Source organism: Callospermophilus lateralis, chromosome 3, assembly GCF_048772815.1.
Source record: "Callospermophilus lateralis isolate mCalLat2 chromosome 3, mCalLat2.hap1, whole genome shotgun sequence".
In the NCBI taxonomy this organism is placed as follows: Eukaryota; Metazoa; Chordata; class Mammalia; order Rodentia; family Sciuridae; genus Callospermophilus; species Callospermophilus lateralis.
The window spans coordinates 114,028,510-114,053,488 of record NC_135307.1 but is presented as its reverse complement, the minus strand read 5'-3'; the positions used below and the strand labels follow the sequence as shown (position 1 = coordinate 114,053,488).

At 34.5% G+C, this 24,979-nt stretch overlaps 1 protein-coding gene and 1 pseudogene across 2 annotated transcripts in view; both read right to left on the bottom strand.

Moving 5' to 3' along the window:
• Lrrc49 (leucine rich repeat containing 49) overlaps positions 1–24,979 on the bottom strand; it is a 180,098-nt gene that overhangs the window by 67,343 nt on the left and 87,776 nt on the right. The window contains exon 10 of one of the 2 annotated variants that reach the window (XM_076848673.2): positions 6,084–6,231. In XM_076848673.2, coding sequence (XP_076704788.1) covers positions 6,084–6,231 — 148 coding nt within the window. The remainder of the gene's footprint in view (positions 1–6,083; positions 6,232–24,979) is intronic. The other variant, XM_076848674.1, reaches the window with a different exon arrangement.
• LOC143394135 (52 kDa repressor of the inhibitor of the protein kinase-like) lies at positions 9,847–13,287 on the bottom strand (annotated as a pseudogene).

Sequence of the window (24,979 nt, the reverse complement as noted above, 5' to 3'; positions counted from 1 at the left end):
CACAGTGCTTTTAGGCCAAATGAATATTAGCAGCTCCACTTACTAAGTAGAGAGATCCAAACAACTAACTAAGCAACTTAGTAGCCATTTGGAAAAAATAATATATGTGAATCAAAAGAAAAAAATATTAAAACCATTATTAAATAATCACAATTATTTACCAATGTAATGTGTGTAATCTGTAGGACATTTCATAACTTCTCAAACATCAGATCTAAGCATCAGATTGGACATTGCCACCCTTATTCCCTGTTTCCACACTGGTTTGGGCATAGTTTTTGTCATAATGACACTGAAAACTCAGCTTTGTAAGGGTATGATGTGATAGAAAAGAGTATAACATGACCTAATGTTAAAATGTTAAACCATCTTGAGCTAGTACTTTGTTCTATCTGACAGATATCAAATCTCACTGTTTAATTTGAAAATTAAAAATATTCCACAATGCCTGAATGAGTTCACACAGTTAGGATCATTACATATTTGTGTAATTCACCTCAACTAAAATGTTTATACAGTAAATTTATACCAAAATTGAATCAAGATTTTTTTCTTAAGAAAAAAAAATTTTTATAGAATGAATATCAGAAAATTTTTTTAGCCAGATGTTAAATATTTAGGGCTTGTAGGCATATAGTCTCTAGCAACTACTCAACATTACCACTGCAACATCAAAGCAGACATAGACAACAGATAAATGGACACCATCAAATGAATAGGAATTTGTTCCAATAAACATTATTTACAAAAACATGTAGCCAGCTCCAAACACCTGCTATCAGGAATCCTTTAAAAGGGCCATTGTTTCCACACTCAACTAAAAAGGTGAAACTAAATATCATCAGTTCACACTGATATGCATAAGTTAAAATTTCTTTGAGGAACGGGATTACAAAGTTATTAATAATAACTTCACAAGGAAAAAACCTGGAATACATCATCAAAGTAAACGTCATCAGTAAAGGGATAAATATGAATAACAAATCTCTTGATAGGATGCAATGCAAACATAAATTCACTTTTATGACATTTAAGCCAAATCTATAAGTAAAAATTTATCATGAGAAAACAGTAGAAAAATCTGAATTGAGAATCATTCTACCAAATAACTAATCTGTAATCTTAATAACTATCAAAGTTATGAAATTTAAGAAAAAGCAAGGAGCTATTCCAGGAAAACAACAAATTATATGCACACACATGTGCACACACACACACACACACACAGAGGCATGATAACAAAAGGCATCTATAGCACTGGAGCATTTTGCTACGGAAAACATTATTAATTTAATTGGTGAGAGTTGAATGTGGTGCAAGAGTTAGATGCTAGTAATATTTTAATGTTTATTTCTCATTTTCATTAGTTGTAGTGAGGTTTTATAGGAGATGTCTTTGCTTATACAGTTGTTGGAGAATCAAGTCAGCATTTTGCTCTCAGAGTTCAAGAAAAAACATTCTTTGTTCTGTACTTTTTTTCTGTAACTTTGAGAGTGTTTCCAAATTTTAATTGTTAAAATTAAACCATGAAGGAACAGATATGCTCTATGTTTATATTTGTATGCTCTATAAATATTGCTGCTCTTTAATTATCAGTACAGACGCCCCCAATTCTATTCTCATGACCTTCTCTCATTTCCTTACCAGGCAAATACATCTTATAGAATGTAAAAGAACAATATATAGTATGATTCTACTTTATTTAAGAAATGAAAGTAAATTTTACTCAATTAATAAGGCTTTATTAAACATTAGTAAATTCAATTACATTCTCAGAATTAGGCAAGAAAGAAAAGAAAAAGGAAAAAATTATAGAGTATCTATATGTGTCAGGAAAAGAAAGAGGAAGAATGGTTACTGTCCTAAAGATTATATTGGTCTTCTTCAATTTCTTTATTTAGTGTTCTGTTGTTTTTCTTATGGAGGTCTTTCACCTCTTTTGCTAAATTGATTCCCAAGTTTTTTTTTTTAAGCTATTATGAATGGGATGATTTTCCTAATTTCTTCTTCAAAGGATTCATCAGTGAGTTATAGAAGTGCATTTGACTTATGGATATTGATTTTATATCTTGTTACTTTGCTGAATTCATTTATTAAATCTATAAGTTTTCTGGTGGAATTTTTTGTATCCTCTAAGTATAGAATCATGTCATGGGCAAATAGTGTTAGTTTGAGTTCTTCTTTTCCTATTTGAATCCCTTTAATTTCTTTTGTCTAATTGTTCTGACTAGAGTTTCAAGGACTATGTTAAATAGAAGTGGTGAAAGAGGGCCTCCCTGTCTTGTTCCAGTTTTTAGAGAAAATGCTTCCAATTTTTCTACATTTAGAATAATATTGGCCTTCGGTTTACAAATAGATGGCTTTTTACAATGTTGAAGTATGCTTCTACTATCCCTAGTTTTTCTAGTGTTTTGAACATGAAAGGGTGCTGTATTTTGCTACTGGTATCTCTGTATCTATTGATATAATCATATGATTCTTATCTTTGAGTCAATTGATATGGTGAATTACATTTATTAATTTCCATATGTTGAACCAATCTTGCATCCCTGGGATAAACCCTAGTTGATTATGGTACACTATCTTTTAAATATGTTTTGGTATGTGATTTGCCAGAATTTTACTGAGAATTTTTGTGTCTATGTTCATCAGGGATATTGGTCTGAAGTTTTCTTTCCTTGATGAGTTTTTGTCTGGCTTTGGCATTAGGGTGATACGAGTTTTGTAGAATGAGTTTGGGAGGGTTCCCTCCTTTTATATTTCATGGAATAATTTGAGAACACTAAAGAAAGAAATTGAAGAAGACCTTAGAAAATGGAAAGATCTCCCATGTTCTTGGATAGGCAGAATCAATGTTGTCAAATAGCCATACTACCAAAAGTGCTATACACATTCAATGCAATATCAATTAAAATTCCAATGTCATATCTCATATAAATAGAAAAAGCAATCATGAAATTCAATTGGAAAAATAAAAGGTCCAGGCCCGGTGAGGTGGTGCACGCCTGTAATCTCAGCGGCTCAGGAGGTGGAAGTTGGAAGATTGTGAGTTCAAAGCCAGCCTCAGCAATTTAGTAAGGCGCTAAGCAACTCAGTGAGACCCTATCTCTAATAAAATACGAAATAAGTCTAGGAATGTGGCTCAGTGGTCAAGAGCCTGTGCGTTTAATCCTGGTACCCCAAAGCAAAAATTAAAATAAATAAATAAATTAAAAAGCTCAGAATAGCCAAAGCAATCCTTAGCAAGAAGAGTGAAGCAGGAGGCATCACAATACCAGCCCTTATATTGTACTACAGAGCTACAGTTAAAAAAGTAGCAAGGTATTGACACAAAAACACAAACGAAAACCAATGGTACAGAGTAGAAGATGCAGAGACAAACCCATATAAATTCAGTTATCTCATACTAGACAAAGGCTCACAAAACACACATTGGAGAAAAGATAGCCTCTTCAATAAATAGTGCTGGGAAAACTGGAAATCCATATGCAGCAAAAATGAAATTAAACCCCTATCTCTCACCATGCACAAAACTCAACTCAAAGTGGATTAAGGACCTAGGAATTTGACCAGAGACCCTGCGCCTAATAGATGAAAAAGTAGGCCCAAATCTTCATCATGTCAGATTAGGCTCTGACTTCCTTAACAAGAGTCCTAAAGTGCAAGAAATAAAATCAAGAATCAATAAATGGGATGGATTCAAACTGAAAAGCTTCTTCTCAGCAAAGGAAACAGTGAGGTGAATAGAGAGCCTACAGAATGGGAGCCAATTTTTAACACATGCATATCAGATAGAGCACTAATCTCTAAGATATACAAAGAACACAAAAAACTTAATCCCAGAAAAATAAACAACCCAAACAATAAATGGGCTAAGGAACTGAACAGACATTTCTCAGAAGAAATACAATCAATCAACAAATATATTAAAAAACGTTCAACATCTCTATCAATTAGAGAAATGCAAGTCAAAACTACTCTAAGATTTCATCTCACTCCAGTCAGAATGGCAGTTATCAAGATTACAAGCAACAATAAGTGTTGGCAAGGATGTGAGGGAAAAGGCACACTCATACATTGCTGGTGGCACTGCAAATGGGTACAACCACTCTGGAAAGCAGTATGGAGATCCCTTGGAAAAGTGGGAATGGAACCGTTATTTGACCCAGCTATCCCACTCCTTGATCTATATCCAAAGGACTTTAAAATAGCATACTACAGGGACACAGCCACATCAATGTTCACAGCAGCACAATTCACAATAGCTAAACTGTGGAACCAACCTAGATTCCCTTCAATAAATGAACAGATAAAGAAACTATGGTATATAACTCAGCAATAAAAGAGAATAAAATTATGGCATTTGCAAGTTAATGGATGGAGTTAGAGAGTATCATGCTAAACGAAGTAAGCCAATCCCAAAAAACCAAAGCCAAATGTTTTCTTTGATAAGTGGATGCTAACCCATAATGGGGGTGTGGGGCATGGGATGAGTGGAAGAACTTTGGATTGGCCAAAGGAGAGGGAGGCGAGGGGATGGGTCATTGTGATGGAAAAGATGGTGGAATGAGATGGACATCATTATCCTAGGGGTATGTATGATTGAATGAATGGTGTGACCCTACTTTATATATACAACCACAGAAGTGAAACATTGTGCTCCATTTGTGTACAATGAATCAAAGAGCATTCTGCTGTCATGTGTAACTGATTAGAACAAATAAATTAAAAAATTTTAAAAAGAATATATTGGCTCAGTAGACAAGTCTGCCAAACACATTCCCTATGAAAAACACATAATTATGAACTAATTTGTGTAAATCTGCTCTACAGCTGTCTTTCCCCACTCAACTCAGCCTCATGGGAAGAGCAATTAGAAGTATCAAGAATGCTTACTTAAGAAAGACATGGAGGTTAGGGTAAAGAATTATGCCTAAAATACAAAACAATGTTGATAGTACAGATATAAATAATCTGAGAGGACAAAGAATCATATGTCCATCCTGGAACAAAGAAAGAGGGAGAACCCTAGGAGGCTCTTGATATTGAGTCTTTTCATCCACACTTCAATATTTGCTAACCTGCCTCAATGTCCATAATATGGCTGAGGTGTAAATGAAAAAAAAAAATAAGTGCACACACTGCGAAGATGGTATACAAAGAACAAGTCACTTGGCAATTGAGTAAACCTAGGTGACAACACAATCCACATCAAAATTAGCAGACGCTAGAAGAGAAAAAACAGAGGCTTGGGATTTTTTCTTAGGACACAGATAATCAAACTAAGGTTATTAATAGATATTTCTGAGAAAAATAAATAAATAAGGAATGCAATGAAACAAAGTCAGGCAAGTCTCTTTCTTAGAGAACTTCTTAAAGCCGATAATATGCTAATGTGCACTGTGCACCTATAAAGAAGGGGCCACATTTGCATGATTCACTTAGATGAGCAGCCATATCAAAATATTGAAGTACATGAAAAAGGGAATTAATTTAAAAAAGAGCTATTTTGGAAGGTACAACATTAACATAAATGACTGCATACAAAACTTTCTATGAGCCTCATATCCCTCCAAAGTTTGATACTTTATCTTCACAACAACTCTATGTCACAGGGCAATTATGATTCTTTTTTTACTTGAAGGAAAATGAAATATAGAAATATTAGTCAAATTGCCAAAGGTCACATGGTTGAAAATAGTCAAGCCAGTATTCAGACTCCAATAGTCTGGCTCCTGCAGCCAAGTTCTTAATCATTGCACTATGTCATTCACTTAATGAAGTCCTTACCATGCATTCCAAAATAAATTGTTAGTTGGATATTAAGCAAGATTGAAAAATAAGCATGATAATTAATTTAAATAGAAAGCAAAATTTATAAATTTACAAAAATCTTCAAGGAAATTGGAGATGGGAGCAGGTAGTAAAAATTGGAATTATAATTATGAAGTATACAGTTATGATAATGCATAGTTCCATAATTAACTAAAATTAAGAAGCATTTCAAGCAAAAGGTAGGTATCTCAATTTCCTAATCCACATTTAGGAAAACAATATGGAAAACACTTTGAAAATGTTCTCACCGTGATTCTCTTCATATCTAGCTGGCGCAGCTGCATCATATTCTGAAGGACAGTGTGTTTGTACCATGACTCTTGAGCTATTGGGTTGCCATCAAAAGTGATGTCTGATAGGGAAGTAGAGTCAGCAAGACAGGAAACACTGTCAAAACTACAGGAGAGACAAACCACTGGATTATTCTGAGGCCTTCAAATAATGCTTTTGTAATAGACTTTTAAAAGAACAACTTAAGAATTATAGAAAAATTGAGAACATAGTATAAAGAGTTCCCATATACTCCACACTCAGTTTTCCCTATTATTAACATCTTGTATTAGTACAGTACACTTGTTACAATTAATGAGCCAATATTAATACAGTTGTACTAACTAAAGTCCAAATTTCATCCAGATTTCCTTAGTTTTTACTTAATATTCTTTCTCTGTCCCAGGAGCCCATTCAGGATACATTATATTTAGTTGTCACGTTTCTTTAAGCTCCCCTTGATCGTGACAGTTCTCAGACTTTTAATATTTTCAATAGCCTTGACAATTTTAAGAATACTTGTCAGCTATTTTGTAGGATGCCTTCTATTAGGATTTGTTGGATATCTTTCTCATGACTACACTAGGGTTAAGGAACCTATGCTAACATGGCTTACCACTGTTGATAATTTGCCTTGATCATCTGGCTCAGGCTGTATTTTTCAAGTTTCCCCAATGTAAAGTTAGTATTCCTTTTCTTTTTTTTCATACTGAACACTTTGAAAGGAAGTCACTATATGATGTGCAGCCCACACTTAGGAAAGAGTTAAGTATTTCCCCCTCCTTGAGGTTGTAGTATCTAGTAATAATTTAGAATTTTTCTTTTTTGTATTTGGGGGTGCATTTATTTATTTCTATTAGTTAAGACTTATGTGTATTTATTTTATGCTTTAGGTTACTGATCAATACCACCTTACTTATTTTCTTGTTCTAATTGTTCCAGCTTCCGTCATTTTGGAAATTCTATCAATTGGCTCCTATATATTCCTTGACCATCAATATAGATTATTATTACTAGTAGTAGTACTTCCTTAATTTCTGGTTCTACAATGTTTTTTAGATTGAAATATTTCCTGCCTTGTTCCTAGACTCTACCATTTCTCCAAGGAACTATGGCTCTTTTTATTGGAGAAGATATTAGAAACAAGATCTAGGGGCTCTAAATATACTTTTTGCTAACCTAGTATCATTTCTTTTAGGCCCTCTCAGCTGAGAGAAAGAAAAAAATTACACACACACATAATATATATTATATAATATATATCATATGTATATTTATTTATATATATATAAATATCTTAACATTTCTCTTTATAACCATCTGTATCTATATTAAGCTAATTCATGACAATTCATAGTGATGTCTCCAAATCTAAATTATTACCGAATGGATCATTTTAGCCTACTGCCCTTGCTTGTCTGATAATTCCTACTGCAACAAGGAGAAAATCTGGTTTCTACTATCTGCTACCTATTTACTTAATTATTCAATTCCAATATAACTGAATAGAGGTATCAGAATTTATAAAAGTACTCACAATAGAAAATAATTTTATCAACTTAAATACAATGATTAAGTATAATTCCTTTTGCACTGAGTCTCAAAGATTCACTTCCAATGTTATATAAGTCAGTGCCTCTGTCCCCCACCCCTTCAGGGAGATTTCTTCATACATTTAAAAATCTATAGTTAGATTTTCTTGCTATAATTTGCATTCCTTTCATGGATCTTCCAAGCTCCTAAATAATAAAATTTTTAAAAATTTGCACACATTGAGGTTTATGATTTATCACTGTAATGTTCTACAGGTTTTGACAAATGCATAATGTCATATATCTACCATTAAAGTATCATATAGGATAGTCTTCATGCCCACCCCCCAAAATGGTTTATCTATTCAATTCTCCTTCTGTTCACTCCAATTCCTGGAAATCCCAGATCTTTTTACTGTCTCTATAATTTTGAAATTTAAGAAATGTCAAATAATTGGAATTAAATACGACTAGAATTTAGCCTTTTCATATTGGCTTCTTTCATTTAGTTATATGCATTTAATGTGCATTCATCTATGTCTTTTCATGGCTTCATAGCTAATGTTTTTATCAATGAGAAATATTGCATTGTATGAATGTAGCACAGTTTCTTATTCACTTATTAAGAACATCTTGGTTGATTTCATTTTTTGGTGAAAATGAATAAAATTGCTATAAGTATTTGTCAGCAGCTTTTAAAATGGACATGTTTTAATTTCAATTGAGTAAACACCTATGAGTGCAATTGCTGGATCATATAGTAAGATGGTTTATTTTAGCTGTGTAAGAAATTATCAAAACTATCAAACTGTCTTCCAAAATGGCTATACCATCCTGCATTCTTATAAGCATCCTATTTTCACCAGCATATGGTATTTGTCAGTGTTTTTGGATGTTCTTCCAATAGGTGTGTAATGGTATCTCATTTTAATATGCAATTCCCTAACAATGAAGGATATTGAGCTATTTCATATGTATAATGTGCCATCATTATGTGGTTTCAGCTCTTTTGCCCATTTTTAATTGGATTCTTTGTTTTATCTTATTGGTTCTTTTAGTTTTATATAACAGTAGAATCTATTTTGACATAATTATAAAAGCATGGAATACACCTTGTTCTAATTTAGTCCCCAATACCTCTTCTTCCCCTTCCCTCTCACAACTCCTGTTACCTTGCCTCTAGTGATCTTTCTGTCATTTACCCATAGTTTTTATTAATTAATTTCTTGTGGGTGTATATGATGGTGAGACTCAATGTGTTATATTCATGTGTATATATAATTATGTCAGATTCATTTAACTGTCTTTCCTCTTCCCATTGCCCCTCCTTTCTCTTCATTTACCTTTGTCTAATCTACTGAACTTTTTAAAAATATGGCCCCCTCCTCTTACTATTAGCTTCTACATATCAGTGAAAATATTCCACCATTGGATGGGGAGATTGGCTTATTTCACTTAGCATGACAGTTACCAGATCCATTCATTTATCAGCAAATGTCATAAAGTCATTCTTCTTTATGGCTGAATAATATTCCATTCTGTATATATACCACATTTTTCTTATCCATTTATCTGTTAAAGGGCACCTACCTTGGCTCCATAGCCTGCCTAGCTATTATGGAGTGTGCTTCTATGAACATTGATGTGGCTGTGTGACTGTAGCATACTGATTTTAAATCCTTTGACTATATACCAAGGAGTGGTATAACTGGGTCAAATGGTGGTTCCATTCCTAGTGTTCCATACTGCTTTCCAGAGAGTTTGCACCAATTTGCAGGCCCACCAACAATGTAGGAATATACTCTTTTCTCACCATCTTCATTAACATTTATTGTTATTTGTACTCTTGATAATTGTCATTCTGGATGGAGTGAGAAGAAATCTTGGTGTAGTTTTTTTTAACCTCCTCAAAATTTATTTCTTCAAAATTGATAACAATACCTGATATATATGAAAGACTTAACTAAAACAATTCCAGAGTGCTACTAGCAGAGGTCACACAGAGGTGAAATGTGGTACTTCCAATGCTGTCTTCTGTGAGATCAGACAAGTTTTCAAAGCATGAAAACTCAAATAGGTGCCATGTATGTTGGCAGATTACCAATGCCTAATGTATTCATGAGAGGCCTGTGAGAGAATACTCAGTGATTAAGTGACCTCCATACACCTTATGGCTTTTCTGTAAGGAAAAACACATTTTAAAAGTCTTTCAGGTATTTTCTACAGTATCTGAATTGTCTGTAGGAAGTTCTGACGTAGTTGTATATAGTTTGATATATGTGTCTACCATTACATCCAGATCATGTTTTATATCAAAATTTATGTTAAGCAAAGTCAAGTTACTTGACTTTTGGTCTGTCAAAGTGTTCCTCAAGTATGTTTTGAGATGCTTTCGTCCATTTTCATAGTGTTTATTCTTAAACTTTATCACAGGAGAATATACAGGACCTTCAGCAAGGCATATACTTTAGGAAAAAACTTGATATCAGGCAGATGGAGGGCTTCATAAATGGTGGATGGAAGCTCTATATCTTTCCCTTGTGTTTCCATTTGATTCTCCAACAGTGAAGCTTGACTGAGAGCATGTCGCAATTAGGCAAGTCACTTCTGTTCATGTCAGCATGGTGCGCCTCTGATGTACTGACTTTGAGCTGTCCCATGGCTAAGAGTACCAGGGATAAGCATTTAAGAGCTTTGAGGAACTGTTCTGAAAGTATCTTTAAGTTCCTGAATGATGTGCTCCATTGTTGGAACACTTAGGGTTTCTTTATAGTAACTTTCAGAGATTAGTTGAGATTCCAGGTTACCCTGATGAGCCCTACGCAATTTTCCAGGTAGTTTAATCTGAATATCAAGTTTGGTTGCCAAATTTGTTGCTTCCTCAAACCAAAACTCATGATAAACTTTAATATTTTCCATTACTGAATGAATAAAGCACTGTGATCAGGCAAAGAAGACATCAAAAATTTATCCCTAGAGATTTTCTTATAAAGGCTCTTGTAAAACATAAGACATTTTTATGAACAACAGTGGTAACAGTGTAATCAAAATCTGTTATTGCACTACAGAGCACAAATGTTCGACCAGTTATACCATCTAATATTTGTGTCACTATTTATACAATCTAAAACAAGTGCTTGCAGGAGATCCACCCAAATTTTGAAAGCATCATGCCTGCCTGTCCATTGAAAACGTCAAAATTCCTTCAGTTCTTTACCCCTTTCTTCACTGTTCTAAAAAAGAACAGAAATTACATTGTCAAGTTCTAATAGCAATTGTGGTGATGGATGGAAAAAAGAACAAACTTCCTCAATTGTTCCTAATGCAATAGGCACCTCATTGCAGGCACTGATTTTGTCAACCACATATTCAAAGCATAGGAAGAGCAGAGTGTGTGAATAGCTTGAGGATATTTTTATAAAAGTCTAGAAGCAACAACTTTCATTTTGGAAGAGAATCCACTAGATACAATGTAAACCTGGCCATGATGATACTCCATATTTAGTCCCCATGTCTCAGTTATTGTAGTATGAAACTTCACAGCCAAAATTTCTGCATTAGTTTCATAAGACAGGAAGCCCACAAATTCTTCTCAGGCTACGAGATTCATCTATAAACCTCACCAACACTGGAAGGTGTTCTTCCCCTTCTGTGTCCACCACATCCTCAGTGATAATGGAAGAGAAGTGTGAGCCTTTCCCATCCCTGAGGGTTTCTTCCTGAATGCAGATCTCACAGATCTCTAACATCTGTTTCTGCTATGTTCTTGAACAGAACAACATGTTAGCTGCTGAGTATTTTCTAAGGACCTCTTCACCAAAATTTATCTAGCACTCCAAAAGGGCCTGAAAGTTATCAGGAGTGAAGAGACCTTCTGAGGTTTCATCAGCCTCATGCCCATTCAGAGGTGTGTGTGTGTGTGTGTGTGTGTGTGTGTGTGTGTGTGTATATATATGTATATATATTTTTTTCCCCATAATATTCAAAACTTCAAATGAAGACTTTAAGAGTATTCTTTGTAACTCAAAAAGTTAAATAACAAAAAAGCAAATAACCCAATCAACAAATGGGCCAAGGACTTGAACAGAAACTTCTCAGAAGAGGATATACAATTCAATCAACAAATACATGAAAAAATGCTCACCATCTCTAGCAATCAGAGAAATGCAAATGAAAACTACTCTAAGATACCATCTCACTCCAATAAGAATGGCAGCCATTATGAAGTCAAACAAAATAAGTGCTGGTGAGGATGCAGGGAAAAAGGTATACTCATACATTGCTGGTGGGACTGCAAATTGGTGCAGCCAATTTGGAAAGCAGTATGGAGATTCCTTGGGAAGCTGGGAATGGAACCACCATTTGACCCAGCTACCCCTTCTCGGACTATACCCAAAAGATCTAAGAAGAGCATACTACAGGGACACAGCCACATCAATGTTTATAGCAGCACAATTCACAATAGCAGCACAATTCACAATAGCTAGAATGTGGAACCAACCTAGATGCCCTTCAATAGATGAATGGATTAAAAAATGTGGCATTTATACACAATGGAATATTACTCAGCACTAAAAATTAATAAAATCATGGCATTTGCAGGCAAATGGATGGCATTAGAGCAGATTATGGTAAGTGAAGTTAGCCAATCCCTAAAAAACAAATGTCTTCTCTGATATAAGGGAGGTGACTCAAAATGGGATAGGGAGGAAGAGCATGAGAAGAAGACTACCACTAAACAGAGAAGAGAGGTGGGAGGGAAAAAGAGGGAGAAGGGGAGTTGCACAGAAGATGGAAGGAGAACCTCATTGTTATACAGAATACATATATGATATTGTAATGAGAAAAAGAAAAAAATGTGTCACATTAGATTGGATAGAGAGAAAGGATGGGAGAGGAGGGGAGGAGTAGGGAGGATAGGAAGGGCAGCAGAATAGAATAGACAATATGATTGATGTATGTACATTCCATGTATGTATTATATATCAAAATGCATTCTACTGTCATGTATGACTAAATAAATAAATAAATAAAAATTTAAAAAAGAGTATTCTTTGTTTTCCTTCTCTTTAAGCTTAAAGGTAAAATATCTTCATCTGGCTCATCACCCTATTCTTCTGCACTGGGGTTCTGAGCATTGCTGTTGTTTCTTTGTTTTTTTTTTTTTTTTTTTTTGTTCCTGTTCATAAGTTTTGTCAATTTTTTTTCTATTTCAGTGTCCTGATTTCATCTTCACTCAATTATTTTATTCATTTTCTGTGTCTACTATGTGGATTGTCAAATGACTGGTAAGATCAAATATTGTTGGTATTGCATTATCAATCAAAAGTTGATTTTGTATCCACTTTGACTTCACAAGTATCTGCTTCAATTAATTTTGGGAAATAAAATAACACAATCATTCTTTACTTTTCTGATGCCCCCTATGAAATGTAGAATTCTACAGATCATAGATGTCTTGAAGTGTTTGGCACACAATCCATAATGTTTATTTGGTTGATCAGGTTGTTTTCTTACCTTCCAAGTCAGCTCTCCTACAATTCTCCACCCACTTCTGGCGTCTGACCAGATCCCCTAGGAAGCTGAAGAAAGCCAGGTCAGACTGCATGCTCTTATGCATGCAATTGGGGGCAGTGCTGAAGTTTGGCATCTAGTGCTACCTTAAGACCTCCTTAGGGCAGCCACCAGCCCATGGAGCACCTATTTGAGTTCTCATGCTTTGAAACTTATCTGATCTCACAGAAGACAGCATTGGAAGTACCACATTTCACCTCTGTGTGACCTCTGCTAGTAGCACTCTGGAATTGTTTTAGTTGAGTCTTTCATATATAAAATGTATTATTACCATGGATCTGGTTATCAGGTATTGTTATCAATTTTGAAAAAATAACTTTTGAGGAGGTTAAAAAAAAAACTACACCAAAACTACTTTCTTCTCACTCCATCCAGAATGATAATTAACAATAAATGTTGTATGATTCCCTTAAGTAGTATGAAATGACCTTCTTTGTATCTTCTGAATAACTTTGGCTTCAAGTACATTTTATCTGAAATGAGAATAGTAACCCCTGCCTGCTTATGAGATCCATGAGAATAATATATTTTTTCTCATCGTTTCACCTCCAGTCCGTGGATGTCTTTGCCTATGAGGAGAGTCTATTGGAGACAGCAAATTGTTGGGCCTTATTTTGTGTGTAATGATGACCATTGCATTCCAACATCTTTCCTACCCCTATGCTCCCTTCCTTAACCTCCCTCCCCTTTTCCCCTTTGCCCTATCTAAAGTTCATTTAATCCTCCCAACCCCTAACCCTTGTAGCATATTATGAATCAGCATCCTTAAATCAGAGAAATCATTCAGCATTTGGTTTTTTGGGATTGGCTAATTTCACTTAGCATTATATTCTCCAGCTCCATCCATTTACCTGCAAATGCCATGATTTTATTCTCTTTGATTGGTGAGTATTGGTCCATTATGTATATATACCACATTTTATATATCCATTCATCTACCGAAGGGCATCTAGATTAGTTCCACAGTTTAGGTATTGTGAATTGTGCTGCTATAAACATTGATGTGGCTGTGTCCCTGTAGTACGCTGTTTTAAAGTCCTTTGGGTATAAATCAAGGAGTAGGATAGCTGGCTCAAATGGTGCTTCAAGTCCCAGTTTTCCAGGGAATCTCCATATTGCTTTCCAGAGTGGTTATACCCATTTGCAATGCCACCAGCAATGAATGAGTGTGCTTTCCCCCCACATCCTTGCCAATACTTATTGTTGTTTGTATTCTTAATAGCTGCCATTCTGACTGGAGTAAGATGAAATCTTAGAGTATTTTGTTTTGCATTTCTCTAATTGCTAGAGATGTTGAACATTTTTTCATATATTTTTTGATGGGTTGCATATCTTCTTCTGAGAAGTGTCTGTTCAGTTCCTTAACCCATTTATTGATTGGTTATTTGTGGGGGGGGGTTGGTGTTAAGTTTTTTGGGTTCTTTATATATCCTAGAGATTAGTGCTCTATTTGATATGCCTGTGGTAAAAACTTGCTGCCATTCTATAGGCTCTCTATTCACCTCACTGATGGTTTCTTTTGCTAAGAAGAAGCTTTTCAGTTTGAATCTATCCCATTTATTGATTCTTGATTTTATTTCTTGCACTTTAGGACTCTTGTTCAGGAATTCGGGGCCTAATACAATATGATGAAGATTTGGTTCTACTTTTTATTCTGTTAGGTGCAGGGTTTTTGATCTAATTCCTAGGTCTTTGATCCACTTTGAGTTGAATTTTGAACATGGTGAGAGATAGTGCTTAATTTCATTTTGCTGCATATGGATTTCCAGTTTTCCCAGCACCATTTGTTGAAGAGGCTATCTTTTATCCAATGTGTGTTTTTGGTGCCTTTGTCTAGTCTGAGATAACTGTATTTATATGGGTTTGTCTCTGTGACCTCTATTTTCTACCATTGTTCTGTAAGTCTATTTTGGTGCCAATACCATGCCATTTTTTCTTTACTATTGCTCTTTAATATAGTTTAAAGTCTGGTATAGTGATGCCATCTCCTTCACTCTTGTTGCTAAGGATTGCTTTAGCTATTCTGAGTCTCTTATTTTTTCAGATGAATTTCATGATTGCTTTTTCTATTTCTATGAGGAATGTCATTGGGATTTTGATTGATTGGAATTGCATTAAATCTGTATAGTGCTTTTGGTAGTATGGTCATTTTGATCATATTAATTCTGCCTATCCAAGAACAAGGTAGATCTTTCCATCTTCTAGGGTCTTTTTTAATTTCTTTCTTTAGCATTCTGTAGTTTTCATTGTAGAGATCTTTCACCTCTTTTGTTGATTCCCAAGTATTTTTTTTAATGCTAATGTAAATGGGGTAGTTCTCCCCATTTCCTTTTCAGAGGATTTGTCACTGATATACAGAAATGCCTTTGATTTATGAGTGTTGATTTTGTATCCTGCTACTTTGCTGAATTAATTTACTAGTTCTGGTGGAATTTTGGGGGTCTTCTAGGTATAGCATCATATCGTCAGCAAATAGTGCTAATTTGGGTTCTTCTTTACCTATCCATATCCCTTTAATTTCTTTCATCTTTCTAATTGCTCTAGCCAGAGTTTCAAGAACTATGTTAAGCAGAAGTGGTGAAAGAGAGCATCCCTGTCTTATTCCAGTTTTTAGAGGTAATGCTTTCAGTATTTCTCCATTTAGAATGATGTTGGCCTGGAGCTTAGCATAGACAATCTTTATGATGTTGAGATATGTTCCTGTTATCCCTAGATTTTCTAGTGTTTTGAACATGAAGTGGTGCTGTATTTTGTCCAATGCTTTTTTTGCATCTATTGAGGTGATCATATGGTTCTTATCTTTAAGTCTATTGATGTGATGAATTACATTTATTTATTTCCATATGTTGAACCAGCCTTGCATCCCTGGAAGAAACCTCATTTGATCATGGAATATTATCTTTTTGATATGTTTTTATATTCAATTTGCCCGAATTTTATTGAGAATTTTTTCATCTATGTTTCATTAGAGATATTGGTCTGAAGTTTTCTTTCTTTGATGTGTCTTTGGTTTTGGAATCAGGGTGATACTGGCCTCATAAAATGAGTTTGGAAGTGCTCCCTCTTTTTCTATTTCCTGAAATAAATTGAAGAGTATTAGTATTAGTTCTTCTTTAAAGGTCTTGTAGAACTTGGCTGTGTATCCATCTGGTCCTGAGCTTTTCTTGGTTGGTAGGCTTCTAATGGCATTTTCTATTTCATTGCTTGAAATTGATCTGTTTAAATTGTATATATCATCCTGATTCAATTTGGGCAAATTATATGCCTCCATAAATTTGTCATTGCCTTTGATAGTTTCTGTTTTATTGGAGTACAAGTTTTCAAGATAATTTCTAATTATCTTCTGTATTTCTAAAGTGTCTGTATGATAGTACCTTTTTCATCACATATATTAGTAATTTGAGTTTTCTCTCCTTCTCTTCCTTAGCATGGCTAATGTTCTGTCAATTTTTTAAAATTTTTTTCAAAGAATCAACTTTTTGTTCTGTCATTTTTTTTCAATTGTTTCTTTTGTTTCAATTTCATTAAATTCAGCTCTGATTTTAATTATTTCCTGTCTTCTACTGCTTTTGGTGTTGACTTGTTCTACTTTTTCCTAGGGTTTTGAAATATAATGTTAAGTCATTTATTTGTTGCCTTTTTCTTCTTTTAAGGAATGAACTCCATGCAATGAACTTTCCTCTTAGAACTGCCTTCATAGTGTCCCAGAGATTTCAAGATGTTGTATCTGTGTTCTCATTTACTTCTAAAAATTTTTTAATCTCCTCTTTGATGTCTTCTGAAACCCATTGTTCATTCAGGAGCATATTATTTAGTCTCCAGGTGTTGGAGTAGCTTTTATTTCTTATTTTATCATTGATTTCTAATTTCATTCCAGTATGATCTGATAGAATGCAGGGTAGTATTTCTACTTTTTTATATTTGCTAAGAGTTGCTTTGTGGCATAATATATGGTCTGTTTTAGAGAAGGATCCATATGCTGCTGAGAAGAAAGTATATTCACTCATTGAAGGATGAAATATTCTATATATGTTAGAGTTAAGTTTAAGTTATTGATTGTATTATTGAGTTCTATAGTTTCTTTGTTCAGCTTTTGTTTGGAAGACCTATACAGTGGTGAAAGAGGTATATTAAAGTCACCCAAAATTTTTGTGTTGTGGTCTATTTGACTCTTGAACTTGAAAAGAGTTTGTATGATGAACATAGATGCTCCATTGTTTGGGGCATATATATTTATAATTGTTCAGTCATGTTGGCATATGGCTCCCTTGAGCAGTATGTAGTTTTCTTCTTTATCCCTTTTGAAGTCTAGACTTTAGCTTTAAGTCTACTTTATTTGATATGAGGATGCACCTGCTTGCTTCTGCAGTCCATGTAAGTGGTATGATTTTCCCCAAACTTTCACCTCAGTCTATGAATATCTTTTCCTTTGAGATGAGTTTCTTGGAGGCAGCATATTGTTGGTTTTTTTTTTATCCAATCTGCTAGTCTATGTCTTTTGATTGGTGAGTTTAGGCCATTAACTTTCAGGGTTATTATTGAGTCATGATTTTTATTCCCAGGCATTTTTGTTTATTTTGGTTTTTAACTTGACTTGATTTCTCTTCTGACTTGATTTCCTTTAGTGTAATACCTCTCTCTGTTGTTTTTAATCATTTCTTTTTCATTTCTCCTTCATGGAATATTTTGCTGAGGATGTTCTTTAGTGCAGGCTTTCTAGCTGTAAATTCTTTTAACTTTTGTTTTTCATGGAAAGTGTTTATTTCATAATCAAATATAAAGCTTAATTTTGCTGGATATAAGATTCTTGGTTGGCATCCATTTTCTTTCAGAGGTTGTTATATGTTGTTCCATGATTCTCCTGGCTTTGAGAATCTGTGTTGAAAAATTTGCTGAGATCCGAATTGGTCTCCCCCTATATGTGATCTGATTCCTCTCTCTTGCAGCTTTTAATATTCAACCCTTATTATGTATACTAGGCATTTTCATCATAATGTGCCTTGATGTAGATCTGTTGTAATTTTGTACATTTGGTGTCCTGTAAGCTTCTTGTATTTGGTTTTGCAATTCATTCTTCATGCTTGAGAAATTTTCTGATGTTATCTGAAGAAACTGTGCATTCCTTTGGTTTGAAACTCTGTGCCTTCCTCTATCCTAATAACTCTTAGATTTGGTCTTTTGAGGTCCCATAATTCTTGGATGTTCTGTTCATAGTTTCTTACTGTTTTCACTGTGTAGTCAACTTTAATTTCCAGATTGTATACTTTGTCTTCATTATCTGCTGTTCTTTCTTCCAAGTGATCTAGCCTGTTGGTTATGCTTTCTATTGAGTTTTCCATTTGGTTTATTGTTTCCTTCATTTCAAGAATTTCTGACTGTTTTCTTTTTCTAGAGTATCTCTTTCTTGAAGTAATCTTTTGCTACCTGTGTTTGCTCTCTTATCTCTTTGTTGGGGTGATCAATTCTTGCCTGTATTTGCTTATTTAGGTCATTTTTAAATTCACAGATCATTTTAATTATGAACCTTCTGAACTCCTACTCTGACATTTCATGGACTTCACTGTCCATGGGTTCTGTTATTGTAGTATCCTGGTTTGTTTGGGGCACATTCCTCCCTTGTTTTTTCATGTTGTCTATGTGTTTTCCTTTCTTGCAGTGTGGATCTGAGATATTACCGTTTTCACCTTAAATTCTTGTAGTATCCGTGCAGATTTTCTATACCTCCCCTTGATGTTGGGCTACCAGACCCTGCTGGTATTCCTTAATGTATGCTACTGCAACTAAAGGTAATGGTGGCAATATCTGAGGTAATTCAAGATAATAGAAGTGCCCCAAGATGAATACAACATCTTACAGAGATGGGGCTGAAAAGATGGACCTTACACTGTCTTTGTGATGCAGCTGTTTCTAGTCCCTGTCTGTTGTCAAAAGGTAGGGGAGCATGGGGAAGGCTATGGTAATATCTACAGTATCCCAAGATGGAAGGGGGATAGGCTTGGGCTCCCAGGTGTGTGTGGGGGGGTGGCAGACTTGGACCCACCCTGGGCCTGGGTCCCATGTATGTTGTTGTAGATGGATCTGGGCCAGGCCTGGGCTCCAGCAGTGGTCTGCTGGTCAGAAAAAGCGGTCCTGTCCTGGAGCCTGAGCTCCAGCGGGTGTCTGCCAGTGGCAGGATGGACCCGGTCCTACTCTGAGCTTCAGTCCCACACAGGTTGATGTGGGAAGATCTGGGCCAAGCCTGAGCCCCGAGCCTTATTTTTTAATCCAATCTGCCAGCCTATATCTTTTGATTGATGAGTTTAGACCATTTACATTCAATGTTGTTAGAGATAATTTTTATTCCTTGTCATTTTATTTCTAGTTTTTACATTGATTTAAAGTCTCTGATTGACTCTTCTTCTAGTGTAGTTTCTCTCTCTGCTTCATTGTTATTTTTCATTTCTTCTTCATTAAATGTTGTATTGTGTATGATTTGTAGTCCAGGCTTTCTAACTGTGAATTCTTTTAGCTTTTGTTTATTGTGGAAGGATTTTATTTCATCTTCAATTCTGTAGCTTAATTTTTTTCTGGATATGGTATTCTTGGTTGACACTCATTTTCTTTCAAAGCTTGTTATATATTATTCCAAGACCTTTTAGGTTTTAGGGTCTGGGTTGAGAAATCTTTTGAGATCTGTATTGGTTTACCTATAAATGTGACCAATTATTTTTCTTTAGCAGCTTTTAAAATGCCCATTCAGTTATTTTGCATTTTTATTAGTGCCTTGGTGTGGGTACACTGTAATTTTGCATATTTGGAGTCCTATATGCCTCTTGTATTTGATTTTCCATTTCAATCTTGAGGTTTGAAAATTTTTCTGACATTATTTCATTTCAAAAATTGTGCATTCCTTTAATTTATATTTTAGACTCTTCATTTATCCTAATGAATCTTAAATTTGGCCTTTTAATGCTCTCCCATATTTCTTGAAAATTCTGTTGATGATTTCTTAACATCTTTTTCTCTATGATCAACTTTACTTTCAAGATTATATACTTTATCTTTGCTGCCTAAACTCTTATCTTCAAAGTGGTCTAATATATTGGTTATGCTTTCCATTGAATTTTTATTTTGCTTATTGATCCCTTCATTTTGAGGATTTCTGATACATCTTTTTTCAGAGTCTCTATCTCCTTATTAAAGTGACCTTTCACTTCGTGTATCTTCTCTGATTTCACTCCTTACATTATCTTTTACCTCATATAACAGTTTAACTAGGAACTTTCTAAATTCCTTCTCTCACATTTCCTACACTGTGTTGTCAAAGAAGTCTATTGTTGAGGCATTTGGAATTGTTTGGAATGGTTTGTTGCCTTGCTTTTTTATATTATTTGTATGTGTCCCCATCTATCGTGTTATGGTTCTGACTTCATCTACATGAAGGACTAGTTTGTGAGCTTCTTTCTCTTAAGAGCCTGTGTTGGGTGATTATTCAGATGATGATATTTTAATTCACTATGTGATCTCTGCTGATCCTAATATCAGCCCCATTTTAAGCAATACCACTGAGCCCTATACACCTATAGTTGCTTTGGGGCCAGATCTCATTCTATTCAACCTCATAAGAACAAAAACTTTTTGTAGTTGAGCTCTGCTGTTCCTCAAGTTTGTATATACCTATAGTAAATTTCTCTCAATTTTGGTTTTCCTTCACTGCCTCTCCCTTTGCTGCAAGGAGATCCAGGACTGCTGCCTTGCTCACTTCTGCCATCTTGAGCCTCCCCTCTTTGTTTTGTGATTGAGTTTTAAGAGTCTCTTAATATTATGGATATGTGATTTATCAGATTTTTGTTTTGCAAAAATTTATCTCAGTCTGTGGCTGGTCTTTATACTTTCTTAGCAATGTCTTTCACAGGGTAGAAGGTTTTAATTTTATGAAGTCCAACTTAATTGATTTTCTTTCTTTCTTTTTTTTTTTTTTTTTTTTTTTTTTTGGTACTAGGGATTGAACCCAGGGACATTTATTTTTAGACAGGGTCTTGCTGTGTTGCTTAGAGCCTTACTAAGTTACTGAGGCTGGCTTCAAACTCACAATACTCATGCTTCAGCCTCCTGAGCAGCCAAGATTACAGAAAGGTACCCCCATGCCTGGCTGATTTTCTCTTTAATGGATCAAATCTTTGGTTTTGAATCTAAAAGCTCATTGTAAAATCCAAGCTTGTCTATCTTCCAGGGGTGCTTAACCATTGAGCCACATCCCCAGTCCTTTTTTATATTTTATTTAGAGATAGGGTCTCACTGAGTTGCTAAGTGCCTCACTTAGTTGCTAAGGTTGGCTTTGAATTCACTATCCTCCTGCCTCAACCTCCCAAGTCACTGGGATTACAGGCATGCACCACTATGCTTGGCTCTTTCAGGATTTTAATATTTTGTTTTTTACATTTAGTCCTATGATCCATTTTGAATTAAAAGATGTAAGACCAATATCTATGTTCATTTTTTCCCCACATCAACATACAATTGTTCCAGAAAAGACTATCATTTCTCCATTGAATCAACTTTTCTTTGTCTAAGATACCTACCTGTATCTGTGGGTCTATTTCTGGGTTTCTACTTGGTTTGGTTGATAAATATGTCTATTGTTTTACTAACAGCCAATGCCTTGATCATTATAGTTTTTGTAATATAGCTTTGAAGTTATTCCAAATACACAGTTTACTATGTGAATAGCATGTTTTCCTGTGTTAAGAACATGGAATGTGGGGCTGATGTTGTGGCTCAGCGGTAGAGCGCTCGCCTAGCACATGCAAGGCACTGGGTTTGATCCTCAGCCCCACATAAAAATAAAAATAAAGAACATGGTATGAAACCACCATCCCCATGAAAACATTATATCATATCTTATCAGATCATATATGTGAGTTATCAGCTTCAACTAGAAGACTCCAAAACATATATAAATCTACAATTTTGACAGACATTGAGAGTTTAGCTTATGGCAGGGCTACCCTTTGTTGGCCTTTGAACAATTCTACAAAGCCTCACCCACCAACAGCAGCACTGCTTGCTACTGTTGAGCATCCTTGAGTGTGGTCATGGATTTCTGATATGTTGATCAAATATCTCTCCCCAAGAACCTCTCATAGGAAGGTACTGCTCAAATTTCAATTTGACTTAACATCTACAAAGGTATGCTTGCATCCTACTGGAGCAATTAGGTTTTAACACTTTGGACTTTAAGTTAAATTATATCTCACTCACTTTGCAATATCTGTACCTCATCTATCAAGCATATTCTCTTGAGATTTATTCTTGTTATTTGCCCCATTTTGAGCATTGTAAATAAAAAAAAATTAATCCCTTTGAATGACAATAAACTGTGATTAGAGAAATTGTAGTTTTATCACCTTCTTATTTTAACCATACAAAACATTATTGAAAGGCTAATGTGAGTCCTCCATTTGTGTTCTTCTTCAGTATTATGTCAATATTCTAGGTCTTGGCCTTCCCATTTGAACTATAAATTACATTTCTTAATATTTATAATAACTTTTCTGAGATTCTTATTGGGATTTTCATTTTTAAAGAAAGGAATAATCACTTTTCTAAATATTACAGCAGCTTGGTAAAGCTTATTTATATTGGAGGTCATTGACTCAAAATACCTAATATGTACACTTAAGCTTATAAATCTTTCATTTATCCAGGCTTTATATTGAAAATTCCTTATTATGTATTAAGAAAAACTAGAAGACATGGAATATTTATGGTACATAAAATAACCTAGGTAATGACAATTAAAGTGGAGGCAAGTTTTATAACAAGAATGAAGTTCAGGGGCTGGGGATGCGGTTCAAGTGGTAACGCACTTACCTGGCATGCGCGGGGCGCTGGGTTCGATCCTCAGCACCACATAAAAATAAAATAAAGATGTTGTGTCCACCAAAAAGTAAAAAATAAATATTAAAAAATTCTCTCTCTCTCTCTCTTAAAAAAAAAAAGAATGAAGTTCACTGTTTTTTACTGTCATATTTAAATACCTACATTTTCATCACAATCAATGTAAAAATGTACTCTGATATTAATTCTATTACCTCACACTTTATCTTTACTGATCTAAGAGGTAAAGTTACAATTTGTATGCACTACATCGTCATTTTTTAATTTATTTTTAAATTGCACTAAATTGCCTTTGAGAAATGTTTTGATAATTACAAGAAGACATTTTAAAACCAGGTTAATGTACGTAGGTGAGATGAGAGATTGCCCCTCTACACCAGTCCCAATCTCAGAAACTAAGGTTTCAGACAGAAACTATGAGGAGATTTTAAGCCAGGGACACTAATATGATCAGAACCGCACTTAAGAAAATCACAGTTCAGTGACATTATAGAGGGTATAAAACAAAGGAAAGAGGTCAGAGTCAAAACTAGTTCTAAATTAGATTGTAGTAATAGAGGTGAAAAATAGGGCCAAAAATATAAAAAAAAAACTATAGTAGTTTTTGTAAGAGTAAAAAGGAGATAGTTTATTTGGAAGTTTAGAATGTAGAATGGATAGAAATTAGAATCATTTGGAGTTGATAAAAGGAATCTAGAGTATCACCAAGATTTCTTCCTCAGGAAGACACTTGCAGTTGTGGTTATAAGAGCCACTCTTTGTCAAAATTAATTGAACTCTACACTTAGAATTAAGTGAAGAGCAGAAGCAACAGAGCCAGAAGATGATCTATGTTGAAGATTATTTTCTCTCGATGGCCCAACATAACTGAATAGAATTAAACTATAAGCTTCTTGCAGTCCAGAAATATACCACAAATACCACCAGAACACCTAACCCATCATTCAATAAGTGTGTATAAGGTTTTGGTGAATACATGAAAGTAAATAATGACTTGAAATTATTCCAAAGGGCTTATCCTTGATAAAAATTAATATATGCTTTCTTATGTTGTTCTTGGAATTATCACTTAAAGAGATGATATTAAAGATTATTACTAGCTATATACATAACTAATCAGGTAAATGCACTAAAAAATGGAAACCATAGGTCCAGAAGCACAGTAGGCTGGATAATTTCATTTTATTGTAGGAAGATTGTAATTTTATTGTTATTTACTATTTATATAGATTAGACTACAGAGAGTCTATGATTTGAGTCTACGATTTAATTCTTATCACTCAATATAATTTAAAACCAAAGTTATTATAACTATTCCACCTCTATCTCTCAAATATTACTTTGGGAAATAAAATTGATCTAATAATCACAATTCTAATTGTCTAATATGGGTGGTTTTACACCTAAAACTAAAGAGTATCTTCAGTGAATTCAAATCATATTTGTATAATAGGAGGAAAAAAGTATGCCCAATGAATATAATCAATTTGAAGCATTTTAGAGGTTTAAAAGACCTGCAGGTGCCCACCTGATCTATATCTACAATTCAAGCACAACAGAGAGGGCATCGAGAATCACTGAAATCCTCAGCAGGTATTATCGTCACAGCAAGCTGCCAGGTTAGTTGCTAGTGCAGATGATGATTTAAGTCTTTATGCTTTGAACAGTTTTATTAAAGTAACAGTAAATTTGCATTGGTCCAGAAGATTTCTCACCAAATGTCATTTCCATCTGCCAGGCATTTGACCAATAAGCATGCCAGACATTCCTAGAAGCGCACTGACAAGACATTAAAGATATTATCTAACCAAATAGAACAATATTCTTAAGTATGATACAGGGTAATGAAGGGTTATATTCCAACTAACCAAAGCAAATAAAAATCAGAC